The sequence below is a fragment of the Candoia aspera genome, chromosome 2 (assembly GCF_035149785.1).
Source record: "Candoia aspera isolate rCanAsp1 chromosome 2, rCanAsp1.hap2, whole genome shotgun sequence".
Lineage (NCBI taxonomy): Eukaryota > Metazoa > Chordata > Lepidosauria > Squamata > Boidae > Candoia > Candoia aspera.
This window is the reverse complement of record NC_086154.1, coordinates 156,897,454-156,920,605: the sequence shown is the minus strand read 5'-3', so window position 1 is coordinate 156,920,605 and position 23,152 is coordinate 156,897,454. Positions and strand designations below refer to the sequence as shown.

The 23,152-nt window shown below is 42.2% G+C and overlaps 1 protein-coding gene across 1 annotated transcript in view; it reads left to right on the top strand.

Moving 5' to 3' along the window:
- Positions 1–23,152, top strand: part of LOC134491050 (alpha-2-macroglobulin-like protein 1) — a 53,625-nt gene that overhangs the window by 5,109 nt on the left and 25,364 nt on the right. Inside the window, exons 5-16 of the mRNA XM_063294536.1 lie at positions 290–342; positions 2,209–2,229; positions 4,539–4,713; positions 7,451–7,535; positions 13,796–13,922; positions 15,215–15,329; positions 17,607–17,716; positions 18,966–19,130; positions 19,410–19,634; positions 20,241–20,304; positions 21,133–21,278; positions 22,380–22,526. Coding sequence (XP_063150606.1) covers positions 290–342; positions 2,209–2,229; positions 4,539–4,713; positions 7,451–7,535; positions 13,796–13,922; positions 15,215–15,329; positions 17,607–17,716; positions 18,966–19,130; positions 19,410–19,634; positions 20,241–20,304; positions 21,133–21,278; positions 22,380–22,526 — 1,433 coding nt within the window. The remainder of the gene's footprint in view (positions 1–289; positions 343–2,208; positions 2,230–4,538; positions 4,714–7,450; positions 7,536–13,795; positions 13,923–15,214; positions 15,330–17,606; positions 17,717–18,965; positions 19,131–19,409; positions 19,635–20,240; positions 20,305–21,132; positions 21,279–22,379; positions 22,527–23,152) is intronic.

The following is a 23,152-nucleotide window of genomic DNA, read 5'->3' as shown; positions in this document are numbered from 1 at the left end:
GAAAGCATGGTTGACCTCCATTCTGAGAAATAATGAGGTCCAACACATGCAAGAATTGTTTGGCCTATCAAACAAAATACAATACTCCAGTCCTAGTTTTAAAATATAACATGAGTGATAATGGGACTGTTTGCAAAATGCAGGAGGTTGTCCAGAGTTCTACAGCCCAGATGTGGTAGTTCTACCTTTAAAAGGCAGAGTGAGGAAATCTGTGGGGAAAAAGGCAGAGCAATGGGGGATGAAGGGATGGGAATCAGAAAAGCAATAAATAAATATGTCTGTTTTTCAGTAAAGATTCGCATTGTAACGCTTGATGAAAAATTTAAAGCCATTGAAGAAGCTGTGAGTATTACTCTCCTTTTTTAATAAAAATGTGAATTTATTCCCAGCAAATATCAACAGTCAGACATGGAGGGTTTCCCTACTGTACTCATTGTTTCTTTAAAAAAATATGGAGGTCAGCCATGTAGAAATACTTTGTAGTAGGACAAAAACATATTTAGTTTTTTCATGCTTCCATTTCATTTTAAATTGGCTATACAGCTTCTAAGAATGAGTGTTTTTGTGCAAGTGTTCTTTCTCAAACACAGTCATTTAAAAGCAGATGTGATGTCATCTCCAATTTACCTATCCTTCCTGTATTTTTGAACCACTTCTTCCATCTTATTTCATACTTTAAAAATCAGTTAAAGGAGGAAAAGAATGAAAGCTCCATGGCTTAGCGTTTCTTAGGCTCATGAAGATGCTGCTGGCTCCATTGCTTAAGCTGGGCTGGTGTCTGTTGGAGTGGTTCATATATGCCAACTGCTTGCAAGGCCAACCAAGAAATCTTTGCTTACCCAGCTTAGTCAATTTAAGAAAAAGATCCCTTACAAAGTAGGGCTGATGAGAAACAAAAATGAAGCACTACAGTGGAAGAAGCCTAAATACAGGTAATTTTTTGTTTAAAAAAAAGGAAGGCCAGTAAGCACTGACTGAGAAACAGGAAGCCAAGTGAGGGAGGAAGGAAGGAATCTGCAAGGGAGAAATGAGTTAGGGAATTTAGAAACATTAAGGGAAGACCTGGTAAAAGAAAGTGACTGTGTAAATGCAGGTGGCTGGAGTAGAAGAGAAGGAAGGCCAATGAGTCAAAGGGGCCAGAGCACTTTGCTGGGTTTAACATTAGTCTGAGATACAGAAAACCCTACTTCTGATGTGTATCAGAAAAGAATGAGCAGAGGTTGCCTTCCCAATGGGCTGAGGGTGGAAAGAGGATGATGTTGTTAATTCCTGCCCTCAAAAAAATGGTCAGTGGCCTGAACCCTCTCTGGGTCAAATGGGTCATGTGGATCAAACCCATGGAGGCGGGATCTTGAGTAAGCCTCCTCCTTTATCTCCTAACTCTAAGTTGCTATTCCAAGAGGAAGCTACAAAGGATTGGAATGTTGGCCATTCAAACTGAGGGCCAAGGAAATGATCAGTAGGAAGTAGAGGCTGTACAGACCGAATCGCAACATCCTGGGAAAATAGTATGTGATGAAAACCATTGTCAAAGAAGAGGAAATACAGAAAAACTGGGCCCCAAAGACAAAAGAGGCTGTGAGGAAATGTCAGGAAAGTAGAGAACAGATATTATAAGATAAACTGGATTATTGTGGCTCAGTGTTCATTGATCTGCTTAGCAAATAATTTAATAGGTTTCTGGTCCTATATCCTATAATGGGCAATTTTCTCATCATTATGACACTATGATTGGAAAACCAAAAGGTTATGGAATTCTCCATTCTGGGTATAAATCAGAGGTTCACTTACTTTCCAGTTTCTGATCCTGGAAACCCCTGGGCAATACAAAACTCAGGAGATGGAGGACAGAATTTCACAACTTGATTTGAGCCCTCCTGTCGCTGGAAAGGTGGAAAGAATGACAAGTTCTTTATTGGGTTATCCCAGATAAGAACCAAAGTGTGAAAGAGAATCAGTGGGCAAGCAGCAGAGCCCAGGCATCTCTTCATCTCCTTATCATTGCAGCAGTAGTAATATAATTCTCCCATCTCACTTTCAGAAGTATTAGTCTACAATTACCTGCCCCTGGCTCTGCTCAGTTCAAAGGTGGGGGCAGCAGCAGCTGCAGGACAGGGTAATGTATTTGCAGACTATTTGTGTCAGGGAGGAATGGAGAGAGTCCTGTTCCTCATGACTCTGATTTTGTTTCTCTTTCATCATTTGCAGATCCCTTTGATAAAGTTGCAGGTGAGTGTCCGGTCAGGTTAATATTTACATCCATCATTCAAAACTAGTTATTTATTGTTTGCTAGTTTGCTTGTTTCAAACATCTGTGAGCTACCTACTCATACATGTCTAAGTAGTATACAAAATACAAGAACATCAATAAAAACCAACTATCATTAAAATAATATCTGGTGCTGTCCTAATTAACAGCTTCCTTTCCAATATGCAAGAGGACCTCCTTCGCCAGTTTCTTAAGGAAAAAGGCTAAGGCCCACCTGGCCTCCAGGAATAAGCTGTTCCAGATTGCATGGGACATCACTGAGAATATCATCCTCTGTGTCCCAGTCCTGTGTATTCACATAGTGGAGATACCTAGAAAATCATCTCCCTGCTGGGCCATGTGGAAGTCGATTCTACTAGGAGAAGGCAGTCCTGAAAGTTATAAGGACTGAAGCCATTCAGGGCTTCATAGGTCACCCCCAGCATCTTGAACTGAGGCTTGAAGCATCCTGGCAACCAGCATAGCTCCCATAAGAAAGGTGTTATTCTATACCACTATCTAGCACCAGTATGCAGCTGCATTCTGTGCCCTCTGCAGCTTCTAATATATGTTCAAGGGTCACCCCACATAAAATTATAGTAGTCTAAGCAGAAAGTTAACTCAGGGTGGGTTTCCACATCTTCTGCCAGAACCATCGAAGCTGTCCAAAGGTTATCCTGGTACAACCTCCACTGCTGTTCCAGCAGCAGTCTTGAGTCCAGAAGAACCTCCAGATTATGTAGTACCTCTTTCAGGGGAGGTGCTACCTCACTTAGAGCAGGGGATGCCTTTGAGAGATCACACAGGACATCAATCACTCAGTACCTTTTTAAAAATGTGATAGTAACTGTAATTCTGGAAACTAGTACTGGGGATATGCTAGAAAAAACCAATAAAGATATTTTTAATCCCAAGAGTTCTTTTTATGAGCCATTTCCATGAAATGGCTTTGCATTTGGCCTAAATTAAAAGACAGATATATTTATATAATGTAAAACATACTTATGAGTATTTTCATTTATACCCACTGGACATAATTGTACTCAATAAATGACCCATATCAGTGACCCCCTTCACAAATGATTGTGTAGACATCTGACAAATGAAATAAAAAGGCCATCTGCATTTTCCCAACGATCTGCTGTTCTGTACTAAGAACACGTCAGTCGTCTTTCTTGATCCAACTTGTACAACTCTGCCAAAGCAGACATGAAGTCAAGTGGGCAAATACCCTACAAGGGGCATGTTTAATTTACCTAAATAGCAGAAAGGATGTCTGAGCAATCTCAGAACTGTTGTGTGTGGAGCAAGAGTGCTTATCTCTCTTTCTTCCTACCACAATCATGACCCAAATGTTCTCCAAAAGATTTGCATTTCCTTTTCCAAGGGGAGACTTACTGGACTTTGAGAAGGATATATTTTTTTCAGAACTATGTCAAGAAGAAAAAGAGTTAAGTTTATCTACTTCATCTTTTATGGTCCTAAAGCATCTCTGATTTGGTCCTCAGACCCCCTTAGTATCCAGTAATGTTCTTGAAATATGCAGTAGGGAATTATAAAAGCCCTGTCACCTGTCTTGGTTTGTCCCTAGTATCTTCTATGTGTGAATGGGGCTGCTCTGAGATCTTACTTATTCCTTGTTTGTTGTTTAATCTCTAAATCCGAATGCAGGCCTGTCTTTTAAACTCAGAAAAAGTAGCATTATAAAATGGAAGAACCCAATGGTTCTTTCCTAACAGCTAACTGTAATGAGTGCCTATTCTAAAACACTCTCAGACTCATGAGCAGGAATGCAAAGATATCTGATTTATTAAAGAATAGTATGCAGGATCACAGAGAAAGCTGAGAATGATAAAAGCGCGCCAAATGCAAACTAAAAACCCTTGGTGCAAACGAGATCCCTCCCCCCGTAGAATCTTCCCAGGCTCGCAATCCCAGGTGCTCCTAATGGCTTCTGATGGTCTGTGGGAAAAGGCCTTGACCAGAGCACATAACCCAAACGCATTCCACTGTAATGAACACAGATACAGACCTTGGTACAAGGTTTCACAGCAGCTCCCTCCCAAACAGAAACGCGCGTCAGCGCCATGGCATGTGAAACGTTACGATGTATACTGTACATTGAAACAGTGAACATGACACTAACACTCTCCTGATATTCCCATCCAAACTGTCTTCATCACACTGCCTCATATATCACCCTGAAAACCTCACACATCTGATTCTCTGCTGGTGACTGCAGTCCATCAGGGGTGCGTGACCATTTTCCCCTCAATCTTCCTGTGTGCAGGATCCTAATCATAACCGGATTGCCCAGTGGGTGGATGTGAAGCCTCTTCATGGCATTGTGGATCTGTCTTTCCCTCTGGCCTCTGAAGCAGCTCTGGGCACATACACCATTGAGATGGGAGAGAAGGTGGAAGAGGACAGTAGAAAACAAAGAAAATTCACTGTGGAGGAATATGGTAAGATAAAAAAAAGAGGGAGAATTAAGAAAATCTCAAATAAATCAACCTAGCCCAGCAATAAAATACTCTCAGTGAGGCTATTTTCAGGTGTCCCAGATTAGGTTAATGGATGTACAGTGGGACTGTCTGCCTTCCTGGCTAAGTGTGTTCACTGGAACATCTGCCCCATCCGGTGTATGGGTCACGGAATAGAGCCTACCTGGGAAGGGCTAATTCTAGGGCCCCTAATTAAGGCTTTTGTTCTGCAGTTGTTTTGATTGTATTCCCAGAGTTTCATAGAATCACAGAATCACGGGGCTGGAAGGGACCTTGGAGGTCTTCTAGTCCAGCCCCCTGCCCAGTGCAGGAGTCCTCATACCATCCAGGACAAATGGCCGTCCAACCTTTGTTTGAAAACCTCCAGTGATGGAGCACCTTCCACTTCAAGAGGCAGGCTATTCCATTGCTTAATAGCTCTCAGCGTTGGGAAATTTCTTAGTTCAAGCTTGGATCTCTCACTGTAAAGTTTCTGCCCACTGGTTCTTACCCTCAGGTGCTAGGGAGAATCTGCTCCCTCTCCCCTGTGACAACCCTTCATGTACCAGAAGATTGCCATCATATTTAATGAATGGGGGAATAAGTTTAATGAATGGGAGAATGGGCATCCAGACAACAATGTCAGCAACTGATACCCCTTCCAGATTTTCTGACTCCTCCTTCCATGTTTTTCTTTCTCCAGAACATTTATCAAGTAAGGGAAAAACAATCCAAATAACTGCAGAATGTCCTTCGATGGACAATGTGATATCTATGGTATAGCAATTGAATTAGTGCCTCCTTTGTGTATCAATTTTTCTGGAACAATCCAAAAGAGATAGTCTGATTGGTTGGATTTGGGACTTGTTTATTATACAGGGTTTATTCTTGTTATCATAATTCACTCTCTGCTGTGGGCAAGTTACAAATTTCTCACATACATAAACATACAGAAGTAGATAGGAAGAAGGTCTGAGATGTGGGCAAAGTATATCAGTCATGGAAGGAAAATCTCAGAAAACAATATGGGTGCAGCCAATATTACTAAGATAGCCCTAATATGACATTAAATAAGTAATTTTAAAATACTGGTTAAAAAAACTAGGGAGCTGAAAAGTTCTTTCTGCATCTAGCAACACACAGGTTACTTATACTGATACAGCTTGATATGGTTGTGACTTAACTAAATACGTGTCTTTCAAAATCAGAGTAGGAGATCTGTAGTTGCTACGTGACCACCTGGCTTGGGCTGTGGGATAGTGGAAGTGGATTAACCTTCCCTCTGCACTGTGCAACTTCTCCCAATATAATCACCATCTACCTGCGGGTTAAACCGCTGAGCTGCTGAGCTTGCCGATCAGAAGGTCGGCAGTTCGAATCCGCGTGACGGGGTGAGCTCCCGTTGCTAGTCCCAGCTCCTGCCAACCTAGCAGTTCGAAAACATGCAAATGTGAGTAGATTAATAGATACTGCTTCGGCGGGCAGGTAACGGCGTTCCGTTTAGTCATGCCGGCCACATGACCACGGAAGGGTCTACGGACAAACCCCGGCTCTTTGGCTTGAAACGTAGATGAGCACCGCCCCCTAGAGTCGGACACGACTGGACTTCATGTCAAGGGAAACCTTTACCTTTACCTTTACTACCTTCCCATTTGGTTCTGCAGATTGCCATGCAGTTACAGATAGTCCTCATTTTACAATGATAATTGGGACTGGAATTTTGGTCACTAAGCAATGTGGTTGTAAAGTGCAATGTCACATGACCGCATCATTTAGTGACGGCAATCCCAGCAGTCCCCATTGCCATTGTTAATCAAGGATCATGGGTCATTAAGTGAGGACTTCACATGACTGTGACTTGTGACTTCCTGCCGGCTTCCAACAAACAAAGTCAATGGGGAAGTTGGCAGGAAGTTGCAAGTCCCAGGCAGCTCCCATGCAGGACGGCAGGTGGGTGAGTGCTATGGAGAGCAGGGCCAGGTGGAGGGGGGGCTGCAGCGCTGCATGAGTGTGGCTGGGTGGGGGAGGGTGTTACGGTGCCATGCAAGCATGGGTGCACTACAGAGTGCAGGCAGGGGGTGCTGCAGGCAGGCGTATGCTACGCCTTAGGAGAAAAATTGGGGGGAGCAACTTGCAACCTTTCCTGCCAGCTTCCCCAATGACTTTGCTTGTGGGAAGCCAGCAGGAAAGATCACAAATGGCAACCACATGATCATGGGACGCTGCAACCGTTCTAAGTGCAAGCTGGTTGCCAAGCACCTGAATTGCAATCATGTGACCATGGGGGTGTCGTGACAGCCGGAATTTTGAGGACTGGTCGTACCACTTGTTCAGTGCCATCACAACTTCGAACTATCGTTGAACAAGTGGTCATTAACCGAGGACTACCTGTACCAGGAAGTATAGAGGCAGTAGCAGCTCAAAGGAGGTACAGTGCAGTGAATTTTGGACTGGGAAACTGATACAGGCACAGATGAATTCCCATCCCATTTTGTAAAGCCACCACCCAAATTGGGGACAGAGAGGTAGCTGCATTTAGTGTTAACAACGCAACAAATGATTGAATATGGCTCACCTGCCAACTCTTCTTTGTAGCCCACAGTTTTTAAGCCTTTTCAGTCTCTCAGATATTGTGGTACAAATTTGCTGTTATATCACATTATTTTCTACTGTTTTTACTGTTTTTATTTTTTACTGTTTTTTACTGTTTTTATGACAGTGCTACCTAAATTTGAAGTGTTATTCGAACATACACAGCTTGTCACCACTTCAGATGATGTCATTCATATCAGAGTGCTTGGCAGGTTAGTAAACTTTCCTAATATCCTCAAGACCATTTTCTTACTTTGATCACTTGTTTGGATGCACATGGCATCTGTTCTGTTAATGGGTCTGGACAGTTTACAATAACGTTCTTTAAAAGAATTAAAAGCATAACACAGAAAACAAAAACTGTGGCATTAAAAGTTTAGTCAATAAGTATCCTTTGAGTCCCCTTCTAAGCTAAATTAAGAAGTGGGGGGGGGTGTTCAAATGCAACAGCAGTTTGTTCTGTAACAAGAGTCCCACTATAGAGACAGTGGCTTATGAGTTCTTCCTATTATTGCAACATTCTTATTATTACAGGGATTCCCACCAAGAACCTATTTCTCCTATGCTCAGCAATGTACCTGGGAGGCATGAAGAATTTTGCATGCTATATTTTCTATCAGAACACTGGATTTAGCCAAGTTTTATACTAGGACCTCCCAGATTCCTCAAATGTATTTATTTACTTATGTAGTCGCACATCAATTTATATAATATAATAATATAATATAAATTTATAAATTTATAAATACAATATAAATTATAAAAATATAAATAATAAATAATATAATATAATATAATATAAATTTATATAACTGCTTATCAAGGGTGACCTTGGGCCAGTCACTAATTCTAATCCCACCTCAGGCATGAAAGCCGGCTGGGTGACCTTGGGCCAGTCACTCTCTCTCAGCCCAACTCACCTCACAGGGCGGTTGTTGTGGGGAAAATAGGAGGAGGAAGGAGGATTGGGTATGTTTGCTGCCTTGAGTTATTTATAAAAATAATAAAGGCAAGATAAACATAATAAATAAATAAATATCTTAAATACTTAACTTTGGGTGGTGAATATTCCATACAAAAACAATATAGAAAATCCATAACCTATTCATTTAATTTATTTAAGTGATTTATATGGCCATCCATCTTATCTGCAATAACCCTGGGTGGCTCACAACAACCAATAAGAACAAAAGTGATAAAATAGCAATCACACACACACACAGAAAATCACACTCCCAACATGGCACCACAACACTACCATGCCAACTACAGAAATTGTGACAAAAAGACTGCCCATCCTCAGTTTTATCTGATCACACAAGCAGAAGTAGACAAAAGGAATGAAGCATCCTGATATCATTCCATGAGATCATGATCATACAGTGCTATATCTTGAGCACACAATGCTGTCATTTTATAATTCTGCAGTTATAAGGCTTCCCAACATTTCAGAGATTAAAAAAAAGTTCCAAAACAGTTTTCTGAACTGACTGGAGCATGATTGACAAAACCTGCAGTGTAGCAGAACTGCTTACAGCAATGTTTTCCCGCACCTCAACCTACGATACAAATACCATTGCATGGACTTACTCTTTAGTATTTTATAACTGAAGTCTAAGTGAGCAAAGTGGGTAATGCATTGATTCCCATCCTAGCCCAATCTTTCAGGAAACAGCCAGGTTTTCATGGCCCTCTGGAAGAGGGTGTGTGTGTCTGTGTATGTGTGTGTGCACTCGTGCATGTCCTCCAGGTCTTGGACAGAGATTGTTCCCTAGGGCAGGAGCCGCTACAGAAAAGGCACACTTCCTAGGTCCCACCAGTGACAGCATTTAAGAAAAGGGACATGGAGCATGCCCACCCTATATAACCTGGTAAGATGGGCAGATATCCTCAGCAAGAAGCAGTCCCGCAGATAACCTGGCCCCATGCCATTCAGGACTTTAATGATGATAACCAGCACCATGAATTGCACCTGGAAAGAAACTGGGAGCCAGTGCAGTTTGCACAGCAGCAGCATAACAGGCAAACCACAAGGCACCAAGAACTGTGCACACTGATGCATTCTGGACCAGCTGAAACTTCCAGGTGGTCTTCAAGGGCAGCCCCATATAGACTGCATTGCAGTCTTGCTAGGATTGAGTCATATCCATTTTTTCCCCATCCAGGCCCTCACAGCCTCCAAGGGACACACCCACACATACACCCCACACCCAACCAGGTTTTGGCAATGCATACCAGGTCAATCCTCTCATCCACAATCAAATCAATTAAAATGACCCAATGCAGGAAACAACCCCAGCATCACATAACAATTCCATAAAAAGAAGTACATATATATTGGGCTCCCCTAACATCTTGGCCCTAATGCTTGGGGGGAAAGCCAAGTTTGAATAGCCTACTGGAAGGCCATGAAGATGGGGGTCATCTGAAGCCATTCAAAGCAGGTGCTGTGACTGAAAAGGCATGCCTTCTAGGTCCTGCAAGATGGCACTGTTTGACAGAGGGGACCTGAAGCATGCCCACCCTGTCTGATTTGGTGGAATGTCCATAAACCCTCAGAGGCAGACTATCCCTAACCTGACCCCATGTCATATAGGGCTTTAAAGGTTATAAACAGCACCTTTAATTGTACCCAGAAGCATACTGGAAGCCGATATAGCTCGCACAGCAGTGGTAATGCACGGGTGAACTTTGGAACGCTCAAAATTGTGCATGCCACCACACCCTGCACCAGTTGATGACCATGTTAATCTAAATTATACTGTTTACAAGTTGAGTAAAAATAATTTATTTGATCAGAAATTAATGATTGTAATAATATTATGATAATAATGATGGTTAATTTCAAACAAATTTGTGGTGGGATCTGAAAAAGATGCCTCACTAATGACCTAGGAGTGCTGAGTGGTTTGCACATGAGTAGGCAGTCCTGTAAGTAACTTGGACCTAAGCCATGTAAAGCTTCATACACAACTGCAAGCACGGCTTGGGATTTCAGTGTAACTTTTCAGTGTAACTCACTAAAGAAAAGTTTTCTTTTCAGGTATGGATACATCTTATTTACAGTAATGAATAATGAAACACTCTCCTGTAGCTTTCCAGAGTGCTGAATCCAGAAGGATATCAAAGCTATAAACCTATTCCTTACTTTGCTTTACTGAATGGCAATCCCACATAGGATATATACAGTGTAATCTAAATCATTCAACCTCCATTGCAAATCAGGTTGATTGTCAAAATGTACAGGCTTTCACCTGTTTGCAATGAACAAATCAAACAAAAGCAATTGAAATAACTCAGCACATTGAATGCTTCAAGTGGTGTACCCAAAGTCAACTGAAAATGCAACTTATAATGACTTCTCCAGTCTCAAAATTATTCAACCCCCTGAATAGAATCCGCCACAACAGCACACATACAGTATGCAAAACAGGTGTTGTCTCAAGCACACCTGATGCAACTAATCAGGGGCTTCATTAGTTGCACCAGCTGTGCTTGAGCTGGAACACATGAAATACCTGAAGTGGCTAGGGGTTTCCTGAGTGTCATGTTTGACTGCATGTTAGAAATACAATATGGCTAAGTCAAAAGAATGGTCCAAAAAGGTAAGAGAAGAGATCATTGCCCTTCACAAACAAGGAACAGGATACAAAAAGATAGCGAAGGCACTGAATGTTCCTAGAGACACCGTTGGAAGCATAGTTCGCAAGTTCGAGTTCAAGGAACAGTGGTTACACTACCTGGACGGGGCAGAAAAAGGAAGCTGTCAGTGGCTGCAACCAGATTTCTGAGAAGGCAGGTGGAGAGAAACCCTCAAGTGACCGCAAAAGACCTGCAGCAAGACTTGGTGGCAACAGGCACCAGGGTTTCAGTGAGCACAGTGAGGTGCATACTAAATACAGAAGGTTTCCATGCCAGAACTCCAAGATGTACACCACTATTGACCCAAAAGCACAAGAAAAGTCGGCATCAATATGCTCAAAATCATATAAATAAGCCACAGAAGTTTTGGGATTCTGTTCTGTGGAGTGATGAAACAAAACTGGAACTTTTAGGCCCAATGGATCAGCGGTATGTCTGGAGGAAGAAGAATGAAGCATACACTGAAAAGAACACTCTGCCTACAGTTAAGCATGGTGGTGGCTTGGTGGTGCTCTGGGGCTGCTTTGCATCCTCTGGAACTGGAAACCTGCAGCATGTGGACGGCAAGATGGATTCATTGAAGCATCAGGAAATCCTAGGAGAAAACGTCATGCTGTCTGTAAGGAAGCTGAAGCTTGGGCATCATTGGACCTTCCAACAGGACAATGATCCCAAGCATACCTCGAATTCCACTAAGGCTTGGATGCAGAAGTCCTGGAAGAATGTACAATGGCCCTCACAGTCACCTGACTTGAATCCCATAGAAAATCTCTGGTAGGATTTGAAGAAGGCGGTTGCAGCACACAAACCCAAGAATATTACTGAACTGGAGGCCATTGCTCATGACGAATGGGCTAAGATTCCTCAGGAACGCTGCCAGAAGCTGGTGTCTGGCTATGCATCTTGTTTGCAGCAGGTCATAACAACAAAAGGGTGCTCTACTAAGTACTGAAGATGCTTGTCATGAAGGGGTTGAATAATTTTGAGACTGGAGAAGTCATTATAAGTTGCATTTTCAGTTGAATTTGGGGACACGACTTGAAGCATTCGTTGTGTTGAGCTCCTTCAATTGCTTTTGTTTGATTTGTTCATTGCAAACAGCTGAAAGTCTGTACATTTTGACAATCAACCTGATTTGCAATGGGGGTTGAATAATTTCGATTACAACTGTAGATCTTCTAAATCCTGAAGTCCTTCTTGGTTTAAGGGCCTGGAAGGCAAGCCAGTATCCTTATGGACAATCCCAAGAGCCCCTTCCCCAAACAACAGGACTTTACCTCTCCAGTACCAAAAAGCTGGCTGACAATAAGTGGACTCAATAGGGCCACCACCATTTCCTGCTAGATCTTCTTAACATATCACCTACAGCAATTGTTGCACATTACTCAAAAAGTGATCAGACATGGGCATCCATGGGCAGGGAGTTGGGGGTTGGGGCAGGAGGCAAAACATACTGTATGTCATGGTGTCATGATGCAAATGCTATGAGTTTAGGTACTGTGTTTGCCTAAGATGTCAAGTCACAAAATGTAAGAGTGGGATTCCAGTCATCTCATCCTCACATGCAAGTGATCAGTTTCCTGCAGATGCTCGTGATCCCAAAGTGCCAGTTTCTCAGGGGAACAGAGATCAAAGTTTCCTTTTTAACATCTTCCAATCACTTCTTAATTCATGCTCTTAACGATTTAATCCTCTTACATTCCAAGCTGAAATCTTCCATAAGCCTCAATCATCTCTATGTGCCCACAGAGAGCAACCACCTCTACCTATCATGGCTTTGGTCAATCAAATAATGCACTTTTAGTAAGACAGAGGAGTAGAGTTGCTTGCCAGCCTTAGCTGCAACTGTGTCTCATGAATCATTCCATACTAACGGTAAGGGCACTACTGGTCTGTTTTGACAAATTTTGGTAGTATGCTGCAAGAGCAATCACAGCCCAGTTTTACTGTAGTTCTATGCAAGCTAGGATTTCAAACCAAGTTATTACCATGCAAGACAACTTTTGCCTGTGCCTCACCAAGCAGGAAGTACAGTACATTCAATGTATTAAAACACTTAGGACAAAATTAAATGTAAATATGTTTAAATTTTAATTTAACATAATCAACATAATTTGTTCTTTCTGCAGTCCATATCTTTCCCCTTATACCTTATTAAAAATTACCATCAGTAGCAAGTTTTGGGGAGTCCTGGAAGCCACAATCAAGGTTGGGAATGGCCACAAGCAGTCCTAGGACCTCAGATCATTCACCCCACTCTAACCGGTCTTCTGCAAAATAATTATTTTCCTTCTGTAGCTCAATAAACCACTCTTGTTTCCATACAGGTGATTCTCGTTTAATGACCACTCGTTCAGCAACCGTTCAACTTACGATGGTGCTGAACATGTATTAGTTGCGACCGGTCCTTGTACCTACAGATAGCACAGCATCCTCGCAGTCACATGTTCACAATCCAGGTGCTTGGAGCCTGGCTTGCGATTACGATATCGCAGCATCCCGCAGTCACATGATTGCAATTTGCAACCTTCCCTGCTGGCTTCCCACAAGCAAAGTCAATGTGGAAACCAGCAGGAAGTTGAAAGTCGCAGTCATGTGAGGTCCTTGCTTAATGACCCCTGTGCTCCTCACTTAATGACAGCAACCAGAGACTTGTTGCTAAGCGGCACAGTCACGTGACATCATGCTTTATGTCTGCATTGCTTAGCACAGAAATTCCAGTCCCAATTACCCTCATTAAGTGAGGACTATCTGTATTCTGTTCTGCTTGTCTTTTTTTACTTGTTTTTCTTTATTATAATTAATATTGATCTTCTCAATTATTTCACAGATACACATATGGGAAGCCTGTTCACGGGACTGTCCATCTCAGTTTGATTCGAACCCGATCATATTATTTCCATGAAAGTGAAAGTACGAGAAAAATGTTTGACATTAAGCTTAATTATACAGGCCAGGTGAGAATGACACCCCCTTCCCCCCAGGATAAAACTGAAAGTGAATTTGCTACATAGACATTGTGTTTGAGAAAGAGGATACCTCAGCCTTACCTTCTGTCTCACAGAACTCATGGTCTCCATGGTCTCTGAGTTTCCAGCCTGATGCCTTAACCACTACACCAAAATCTAGATAGCAGTAGCAGAATAGAGATGGAAAGGAGGACACCAGGTGATTCCTCCTGCATTCAGCACCATCAGAGAAACAATCTGGTGGACAGGGGTGCAGGAAGGAAGAAGGATTATCATACCTGTGCAGGAAGGAATGTGCTGAGTAACACCTTTTTTAAGCCAACAATGCCTAAGGCCATATGAAACAGAAGGTACACCACCACCGCATGCATAGTCACCCACACAAATACACACATACAGTGCACCAATCCATTTTTATCACTACTTGGGGAGTGATCCTGTGGAAATTTACTTTTTCTCTCACCAGTGCCTCAAATAAAAATGTTCTATAAGAATGTCTGAGAATAGGTGGGAAGAAATTGGACTTTGCAGATGCCTAAACGAAAGGTTCTTTTGGACTAATGCATAAAGTCCAGCAGATTTTTGCACTTCTCCAGATGCTGCAGCACAATTCAAAGATATCAAATATGTATCTAAAGACATATTTTGAAAGCAAAGTGCATTAAAAAGCATATTTTAAAAACTGATATAATTATATATAAATATATATAATTTAATTAAGTAAGTAAGTAAGTCAATATAATTAAATTTAAGCATGGTATAAAACACTGTTTAAAGGAGCTAGCTTCTTAGGAGGATTTTTTAAAAATAGAGTAAGATGGAAACACAATGGCATGGAATTATCCCTAAAATAATAGACCAGAACTAGGCAGTTGTCCATCTTCAAAATTCTGCTCATTAGAAGTCAATTAACCTTTCCATGGTCCTTGAGCACCATCCAGCTTATGAGATCCATTTTGTATGTATATCATCTCCATGGAATTGAGCAGAACCATCATTGCTGTGTTTGACACGTGTCAATTTTGTCCTATAAAAGAAATAAAAAGCTTTGCTTCCATGAGAAAAGGTAAGGCACTGAACACTGAAAAAAACAGCAATGCTAAGAAGAGCTTCCAATCAGAGGAAGACCTCCTGAAACCACCGATCAAAGTAACCTGAATAGTTATTCCATTCATCCACCAACACCACAAAAGAGGCACAATGTGACAGAAAGCTCTCTTGTTTGGATGCAATACCTAAAGAATTCTTGTTAATATAAATTTTCTTCTCTTTATCCCCAGACAGACAAAACTGGATGTGCTTCCTTTACTATTAACACAACAGATATGAAACTACCTGAAAAAGGTTACGCCGGTACTATTAAGCTTTCTGCAGAAATGGAAGAGGAAGGAACAGGTACAAGGAAAGAAATGGGAAATTTAAGGTTATATCTGGACACATTAATTTAACTCAATATTCTCATTTGATTTTGTCTTCTACTGTTCTAAAAGATATTTTAAAAACGGTATTTCCCAACATTGGATTCTGTTCTTTTAAGCCACTTTGTAGTCTTCCAAATAACATGCAGAATTTGTGCATATTCAGAGGTACAGGCCCATAATTTATGCCAAGAAAATGTCACAAGCATAGGCAGCTGCCAGGAGACACATTTGCCTCCACCAGGGCCAGCTCTAGACATTTGGCGCTCTAGGCAGAGTCATCCAACTCTGGCGCCCCCTATGGGTTGGCTCAGGTCCCAATTTTGCTAGGACTTCCAGGAAGATGCCCTGCTCCCTTGTTCCTTTTTTCCTTGTCTCCACCAATCAATGAACCAGAATCTCCAACTTTAATTTAAACAACAAATCCCTTCTGGAAGCAGAGGTATAAAGCAAAATGTATAATCTTTCTTCTCATTTTGCAAGAAAAGCATGTTCCTGAGCCAACAGTTCTAACAGGGATTGTCATCCACTCTAAGCGCCACCACACAGCGACCTCTCTGGCAGATGCCTTCTTGCCGCTCAAGAGAAGAGATACTATGCCTTAAGCAATCGCTGCTCCTTAGTTTATGTGCTTCAGTTCCCGATCTTTTGCAATCTGGGAAAGCAAGTTTATTGGAGAAGCAGACTTTTTACGGCTGAATCCTGTGTTCCCGGGAGAGGAACAAAAGAGGCCTGATGACAAATGGTGTCATCTGGTAAAGATGGGTTTGTACTTTCTACTACAAAACTTGTCCGCTTTCTTTTGTTGGAATCTCAGGCCGATGGTAATTTTGAATGCATGGGATCAACAGACAAGCAAAGCAAATAGGAATAAGGTTGAGATAGATTAGTTTGGGATTGTAAATTATCACACTTTTTACTGCTTTTATTACTCCAAGGGAGCCGTATCATTTTGCCTGCTTCATAGGCTACTTCCACAAGTTCCTGGTTAGGATCGCTCATTGACCCTCCCTGCCATTCCCGTGGAACACTCTTCTGAACCGAGTGCTAGACTCACAGTTAGAAATAGCCCAACTGACCGCTCACAGTCATAGAGGTTGCACCAAGCTGGCGCACCAGGAATGCTCCCACTTCACCCACACCCCTCTTCCACCTCTGCGATCGATCAGCCAGGCTGCTCTTTCAGAAGTGCAGAGCGGACGGAGCCGCAGGCTCAGGACTGGAGGGAGAGCCTGAGTCTAGCAGGCAAGGGACTCTACAGCTCCACACTTCCTCTGAATGCAGCAGGGCCCCCAGCCGGCCTCCTCTGCTCTCTGCAAGTGATTAGAAGGCATGCAGCCTGTGCGGAGCTTCGTCTTTTACCTTGCAGAAGTGGTGGGGTGAGCACTTTGCAGACTGATACGACTCCACGGTCCTGTTTTCAACTATACCAAGAAAGGGGGGACTCTTGCTCCAATTTATCAAAGCCAGCATTACAAACAGGGTTAATATGAGAAGCGTCTGGCGTTTTGAAGGAAAGGCGTGTCTTTGATTTTCTGTTCTTGCCAAGCCAACTTTCGCGTAGCAGATAACACTGTAGCTGGCCAGACAAAAAGGTGCGAGGTAGTTGTTAGTCCCAGCTCCTGCCAACCTAGCAGTTCGAAAACATGCAAATGTGAGTAGTTTAATAGGTACCGCTTCGGCGGGCAGGTAACGGCGTTCCATGTAGTCATGCCGGCCACATGACCACGGAAGTGTCTACGGACAAACGCTGGCTCTTCGGCTTTGAAACGGAGATGAGCACCACCACAGTCCATGACTGGACTTAATGTCAAGGGTAACCTTTACCTTTACCTTTACCTTTACTAGCTTGCTTCAAGCCCCGCCCTCCCTCTGCAACACCACTATGATTGGTGGATAATTTCCCACCAGCCGGTGATGAAGGCAGCAATGCTGGAGGAATTGTCCAATCAGTTCACTTGGCGCGCCTTGTGCAGGTGACCAACCCCAATAGTAAACCAGGGCAGAGGGCAGCCGGGGCAGGAAGAGGGACAGCACCTTTCCTCCCTCTTAGTTTTTTGGCGGCTGAAGGACGGGGAGTGAAAGTGTAAACTCAGTCATAGGAAAGCTCCTGGCTGAAGCTGGGGAATTAAACAACCAGTGAGACCAACAGGAAACGAAATGTCACGGGTGCACTTAGATATCTGCTGTTTTTTATTTTCTAATGCTCTTTTGCAAGGCTGTCAATGAGCCAGAATGTAATCTGTTTCTGCAGGAGTGAAAGTCTCAGGAAATAGCTTTATCTCAGTGGTCAGCAGAGCTTTTGAAATACAATTCGTCAAACTCAATCCATTCTATAAAAATGGATTTCCATATACTGGAAAGGTCAGTCAAATACAACTTTCTTTGGATAATGCTCCTTGTAAACTTGCTCCGTGTGCAACAGAAGGACAATGTTTTCAGTGCCCCTCCCTCCATGGGGTGCCATTTCATATGTGAGGGGCTGGGGAAGAAAAGGCATTTCCAGTAATGTTTCAGGGCTCACTTTTAGGTATATCGGAATTATATAATATAGTAAGTACAATATTTTATATATATATATATATATATATATATATAATTATATTATATTATATTAGAGGAAGGAAGGAGTATTAGGTATGTTCGCCACCTTGAGTTATTTATAAAAATAATAAAGGTGGGATAATAAATAAATAAATAAAAATAAAAAAATAAACATTCAAGACTGGATTACAACAAATTTTTATTTTAAGTGTATTTGTTTTTTGATTTTTTACCCTGCTGTTATTATTTTTTATAAATAACTCAAGGCAGCACAAATACCTCATACTGCTTCCTCCTCCTGTTTCCCCCACAACAACAACCCTGTGAGGTGAGTTGGGCTGAGAGAGAATGACTGGCCCAAGGTCACCCAGCCGGCTTTCATGCCTAAGGCGGGACTAGAACTCACAGTCTCCTGGTTTCTAGCCTGGTGCCTTAACCACTAGACCAAGCTGGCTCTCAATTTTTCATTTTTTCATAATTTTTCGTAATTTTAACCATTTTAATCAGTATTTGTTAAACATGCAGGTTGGTTTAATGGTATGGACTCTCAGTAGCAGAGATACTGTTTTGGTCAGAAATTGATTGTAAACTCTTAAAAGTCAGGATTTAAATCTGCTTTAAAACTTGAAGATGGCATCTATTAATAATGCTATTTTCTTTACTATCTATAAACATCCTAGAACAGCCTTTCTCAACATTTTGACCCTGGAAGAACCCTTGAAATATTTTTCAGGCCTCAGGGAACCCCTGCACATTCAGGTTCAAATATAGGCCAGAAGTTACAAAATTATTATATTCATTTCATGGGTTGGCCTGTATATATGCATATGCAGTGTTGTTAAACTAAAAATAAAGAATGAAACTTACTTCTTTAAGGTGAAGTTGCCTGAAATTGAAATAATTTTTTAAATAAATCATGGTCTCCCAGGAACCCTTAGTGACCTCCCACGTAACCCTAGGGTTCCATGGAACCCGGGCTGAGAAACCCTGTCCTAGAACAATGCTCCATGAATTCCATACAATTTCTCAACTATCATTAGAACAATAATAGGACATTTTGTTCCTGTAGATGAAATGTGCTGTCAATAATGTACCCATAAAGAACCAGACTGTGTACCTTACTCTTGATGTTGATGATGTGGTAACTCATATTCCATACATCACTGATGAGAATGGGGAAGTTCGTTTCACCTTGGACACAAAAGAATGGAAAAACACTTCAGTTGCTCTATGGGTAAGTAGTACTCGCCCTCCTACCCTCTCTCCTTCCCTCCTTCTCTACACATACACAGACACAAAACTACAGCCTCTGGCACCAGTCTTAGATGCCAGGAGCACCAGGAGAGGAAGAGGAGCTGTATGCAGTGGAAGAAGTTCTCATTTTACATGCAGAAAATCTCTCGTTTGGCCCCAGGATACATTTTTACCCTAGGAAGAAGTACATGGAGCCATAAACAAGTTTTTGACTCTTTAGCTGTTCCATAGCTATTCTATGCCTTTTTTTTCCCTACAGGGTAGGTATTCCCTCTTAAATGTAGCTCAGGATGATGTCGGTCTGGTATTGAATGAAGCTTTTGTCTGGCTGAAGCCCTTCTACTCTGAGAGTAACAGTTTCCTTGAGATTCAGCATGTGGAGGAAGAGCTGCCCTGTGGAAAGGATCAGGAAGTACTGGTGGATTATGTCCTTGACCGCAAAGAGCTGGACCCCGAGGCTGACCACGTAGATTTCTATTATTTGGTGAGCATAACCATTTGTGAAAAGTGCAACCGGATGTGAGAGTAAAAAGTATAAATTGTCAACCCCTTTGACTCCTGTTGACTACATCAAGAAGTTTATCAGAAGAAAGATCTGTTGCCTTATCTATAATCTTCCTTCCAGTCCAAATTCCCAAAAAGTTTACATCCCTGTTAAGCTACAGACCTTCTAATGCAAAGTTCACAAGTCTAGATTTTACTTTCCCACATTCTTTTGGAACATCTAGTTTTCTGCAGAATTCTGTTCTTCTGGTACAAGCCTGTCAGCAGCATGCACAGGGGAAGACAAGGGAGGGGCAGAACGATGAACACAGAGTTTCACTGTCTTCATATAAGCCCCATACCTTTTGTACATGCATCGTGACATTGTATCCACATACAAAAGGCAGAGTTTTCAGCATCATTTTGACGAAGGCATCAAGGATGCCAATGAAGCCTGATATATTGTCCTGGTTCACATTAAAAACTTGCTTTGGGCATAGCAAGTTGTATGAATGTATCCATTATGGCTTGATATGTGCTATTTGTGGTATTTTTAGTAAGCCATAATTTACTGTGGTCCATGAACTTGGCCACTTTTTCCCTGCAGGTTGTATCAGAAGGAAATATTGTCTCCAGTGGACAGCAACAGGTGCCAGTTGACCTGGAAGATAGTAAGTGAGGGAAAACCTATGGGGAAACATAGAGTGACGTGGTCACACAGCATTCACACATACCCTATTCTTGCAGAAGACACTAGACTCATGTTCAGAAATAGCCTGACAGATAACAGGTGTGAAAGATGGGTTGTGAGCAGCATTAAGAGAATTCCCTTCCATTTCACTTCATGCGCCCCCTTAGCGTTTGCCATTTAGTAATCAGGCAGCTGGACAGGTATCTAAAAGTATCAGTCTCCATTTGCCCAACCCTGCCCTCCCATTAAGTAGAGTGGTTGCTTGGCTTCCCATTAGCAGGTGACACCTGGTGAGAAGGGAAAAGAGGCTGGGGAAATCCGTCCTATCCCATCCCATTTATTCACCTGCAGCAAAGAGGGAAGAGAACACACGACAAAGGCACAATGGGATCAGTAGTGGGGCAGCACAATGTATTCCATTATGTTTTTCTGCCAGTTCAAGAACTTGTGGATAGTACTTTAATTTGGCCATTTGGAAAAGCCCCAACTTTCTTCTTCACTGTCAGACCACTGCATTCTTCTGTATATGTAGAAGGGAGCAGTCCCTTTTTCTGTTCATAAGGAGGAACCTAGAGCAAACTAGCCATGAAGAAAGAGACTACAGAAAGAGGAAGGTGATTATTTCATTGTGGCATAAGAAAGGAAGAATGGTTCCACCCTAGTCTTTGAAGTCTCAGGGGCAGGAAGTTCCCTGTCCTTGTACTATACCAGTTTTATTTCTGTCTAGCAGAAATTACTTACCCAATGTATGGACTTAAATCCTCTCTCTCTCTCTCTCTCTCTCCCCCCTTTCTTTCCCCTGACCTAGCACTCAAAGGCACCTTCTCCCTCACCCTGACCACCAGTTCTGACCTGGCACCCATTGCCAAGCTTCTGCTGTTTGCAGTCTTCGCTGACGGCAAGGTGGCAGCTGACATTGATGTGTTCACAATAAACAAGTGCTTCAAGCATAAGGTTAGTGTAGATTTCTTAGGACAGCATACAGCATGTGGGGGAGAGAGCAACCGTATACTTTGTAAATCAACCGTATACTTTCCAGTGTGGGATAATGGGTCTGTGTGTATGTAATTGCACCTTCTCCACATCTTTGCTACATGTGGTGGGGAGAAGAGTGGAGAGTCATCAAAACCATCCCACCCGCCTCTCTGTTTCCACTGCTTGACCAGCTTTACTGCAGTGTGCATGGGCTGCCTCTGCTGCTTCCTCCCGTAGTTTGTTCCCTCTCCAAGCAGCTCTTTACTGTTTCCATGGAAGACAAAAAAGAACACAAGGGGTACCAGTTGAAAAATGCTGGAGCCTGGTAAAGGAGAGACCTTAAAAAAGAAATAATGGAGGGATATGTAAATTGGCACATTGACTTGATTATTTCCCACTTCTGCAGCTAAGTGTACACCAGGCAAAATTGGTTTCAGCAAATTTTTCTGACTTGCTGAAGAGGAGGAGAAATACTGCTCAAATCCACTTTCCCTTTTATTCTTTCCAACCCAACATAATGTTAGAAAGAAATAATGTAAAGGGGCTCAGGGCTCTGTCTGACCACAGTATCTGTCTTCCCAAGCAGGACAGAATAGGACAGATTTAGTGTGGTAGGAGAAGTTGGCAAAAGAAAAATGTTTGGGAGCTGTGAAAACAAAATGCACCAGATTCCCTCAGTGGATCCCTTTGGGAGAAGGAGTTGTGCACCAGCTTGGAATGCTGTTGACTGCTCTGCTCTAAGACTCCAGTCACATGATCCAAAGCAGCTCTTACAGTATTAAGGGGCTGGAAAAGACTTCAATCACCATTCTCAGCATGCTTTCCTTAACTTGTTTAAAAAACAAAAAGGATGGTGACTGTTTTGTTTCTCTGGAGTATCAACTGTGGGATTACCCACAACTAAGCACATCATAGGTCCCTCCTTTGCACCCAGTGAAATAACAATGCTTTAGTCAGTTCACCCTTAAAGGAAGAAAAAAAAAATCAATCACACAAATTCTCTTTGTCTGGTGTCCTAAATTGTTCATCATTCTTGCAGGTTTTCTTGTAAAAACGTATCTCTTGTATCCCCATCCATAGGTGACATTGGGCTTCTCTGAACAGGAAGAGCTTCCAGGGTCAAAGGTCAATCTGCACCTAGAAGCTGCCCCTGGTGCTCTGTGCTCTGTCCATGCTGTGGACAAGAGTGTTCTCTTGCAGAAGAACCAAACTCTGACACCAGAATCGGTAAGGAAACAGAGCCCTTCTCAATGCTGTGGCCAATGAATTCTTCATCTGTTCCTTTCCACACAAATGCATGAGCAGTAAAAACCACGCTGTATGTGCAAACTAAAGTAAATGAAATTGTAAGGAGCTTGAGATAATTATCTGATTTTAATATTAACTGGAGACAGCTTTTTTGATAAAAATCACAAGGAAAGTGATATTATGGAGTCCTTGATGTTGCCTAGTCTGGCAATGAAACGTCTGCAAGAAAACAAGAAGGCTCAGAGAGCACCATAGTTCAACCCTGAGCTACAAATATTCTCTTTGATGGGTAAAGTGATATTGTTGCACTTTTCAACATGTCTTTGCAAATATTGTTTGTGCATTTTTCAGTGTCTTTACTGCTGTAAAGGTTAGGATCTGTCAGGCCTAGCCCAAGAACAACACAGAATCAATCCAGCCAAGTTCAGTTCTTTATTTGCTTATACCGTATAGATAGAATCTTGTCAGATGAAAACTGTACTACTCTGATCTCATGGATATACCTTGGGAGACTCTGGGGCATGGCTAATCTGAATCTTTTCTTCTCCCCACGGTCCAACTCCGGACTGTGCTGTCTCTTGTCTCTCCCCGCTCCTTGGAATGTG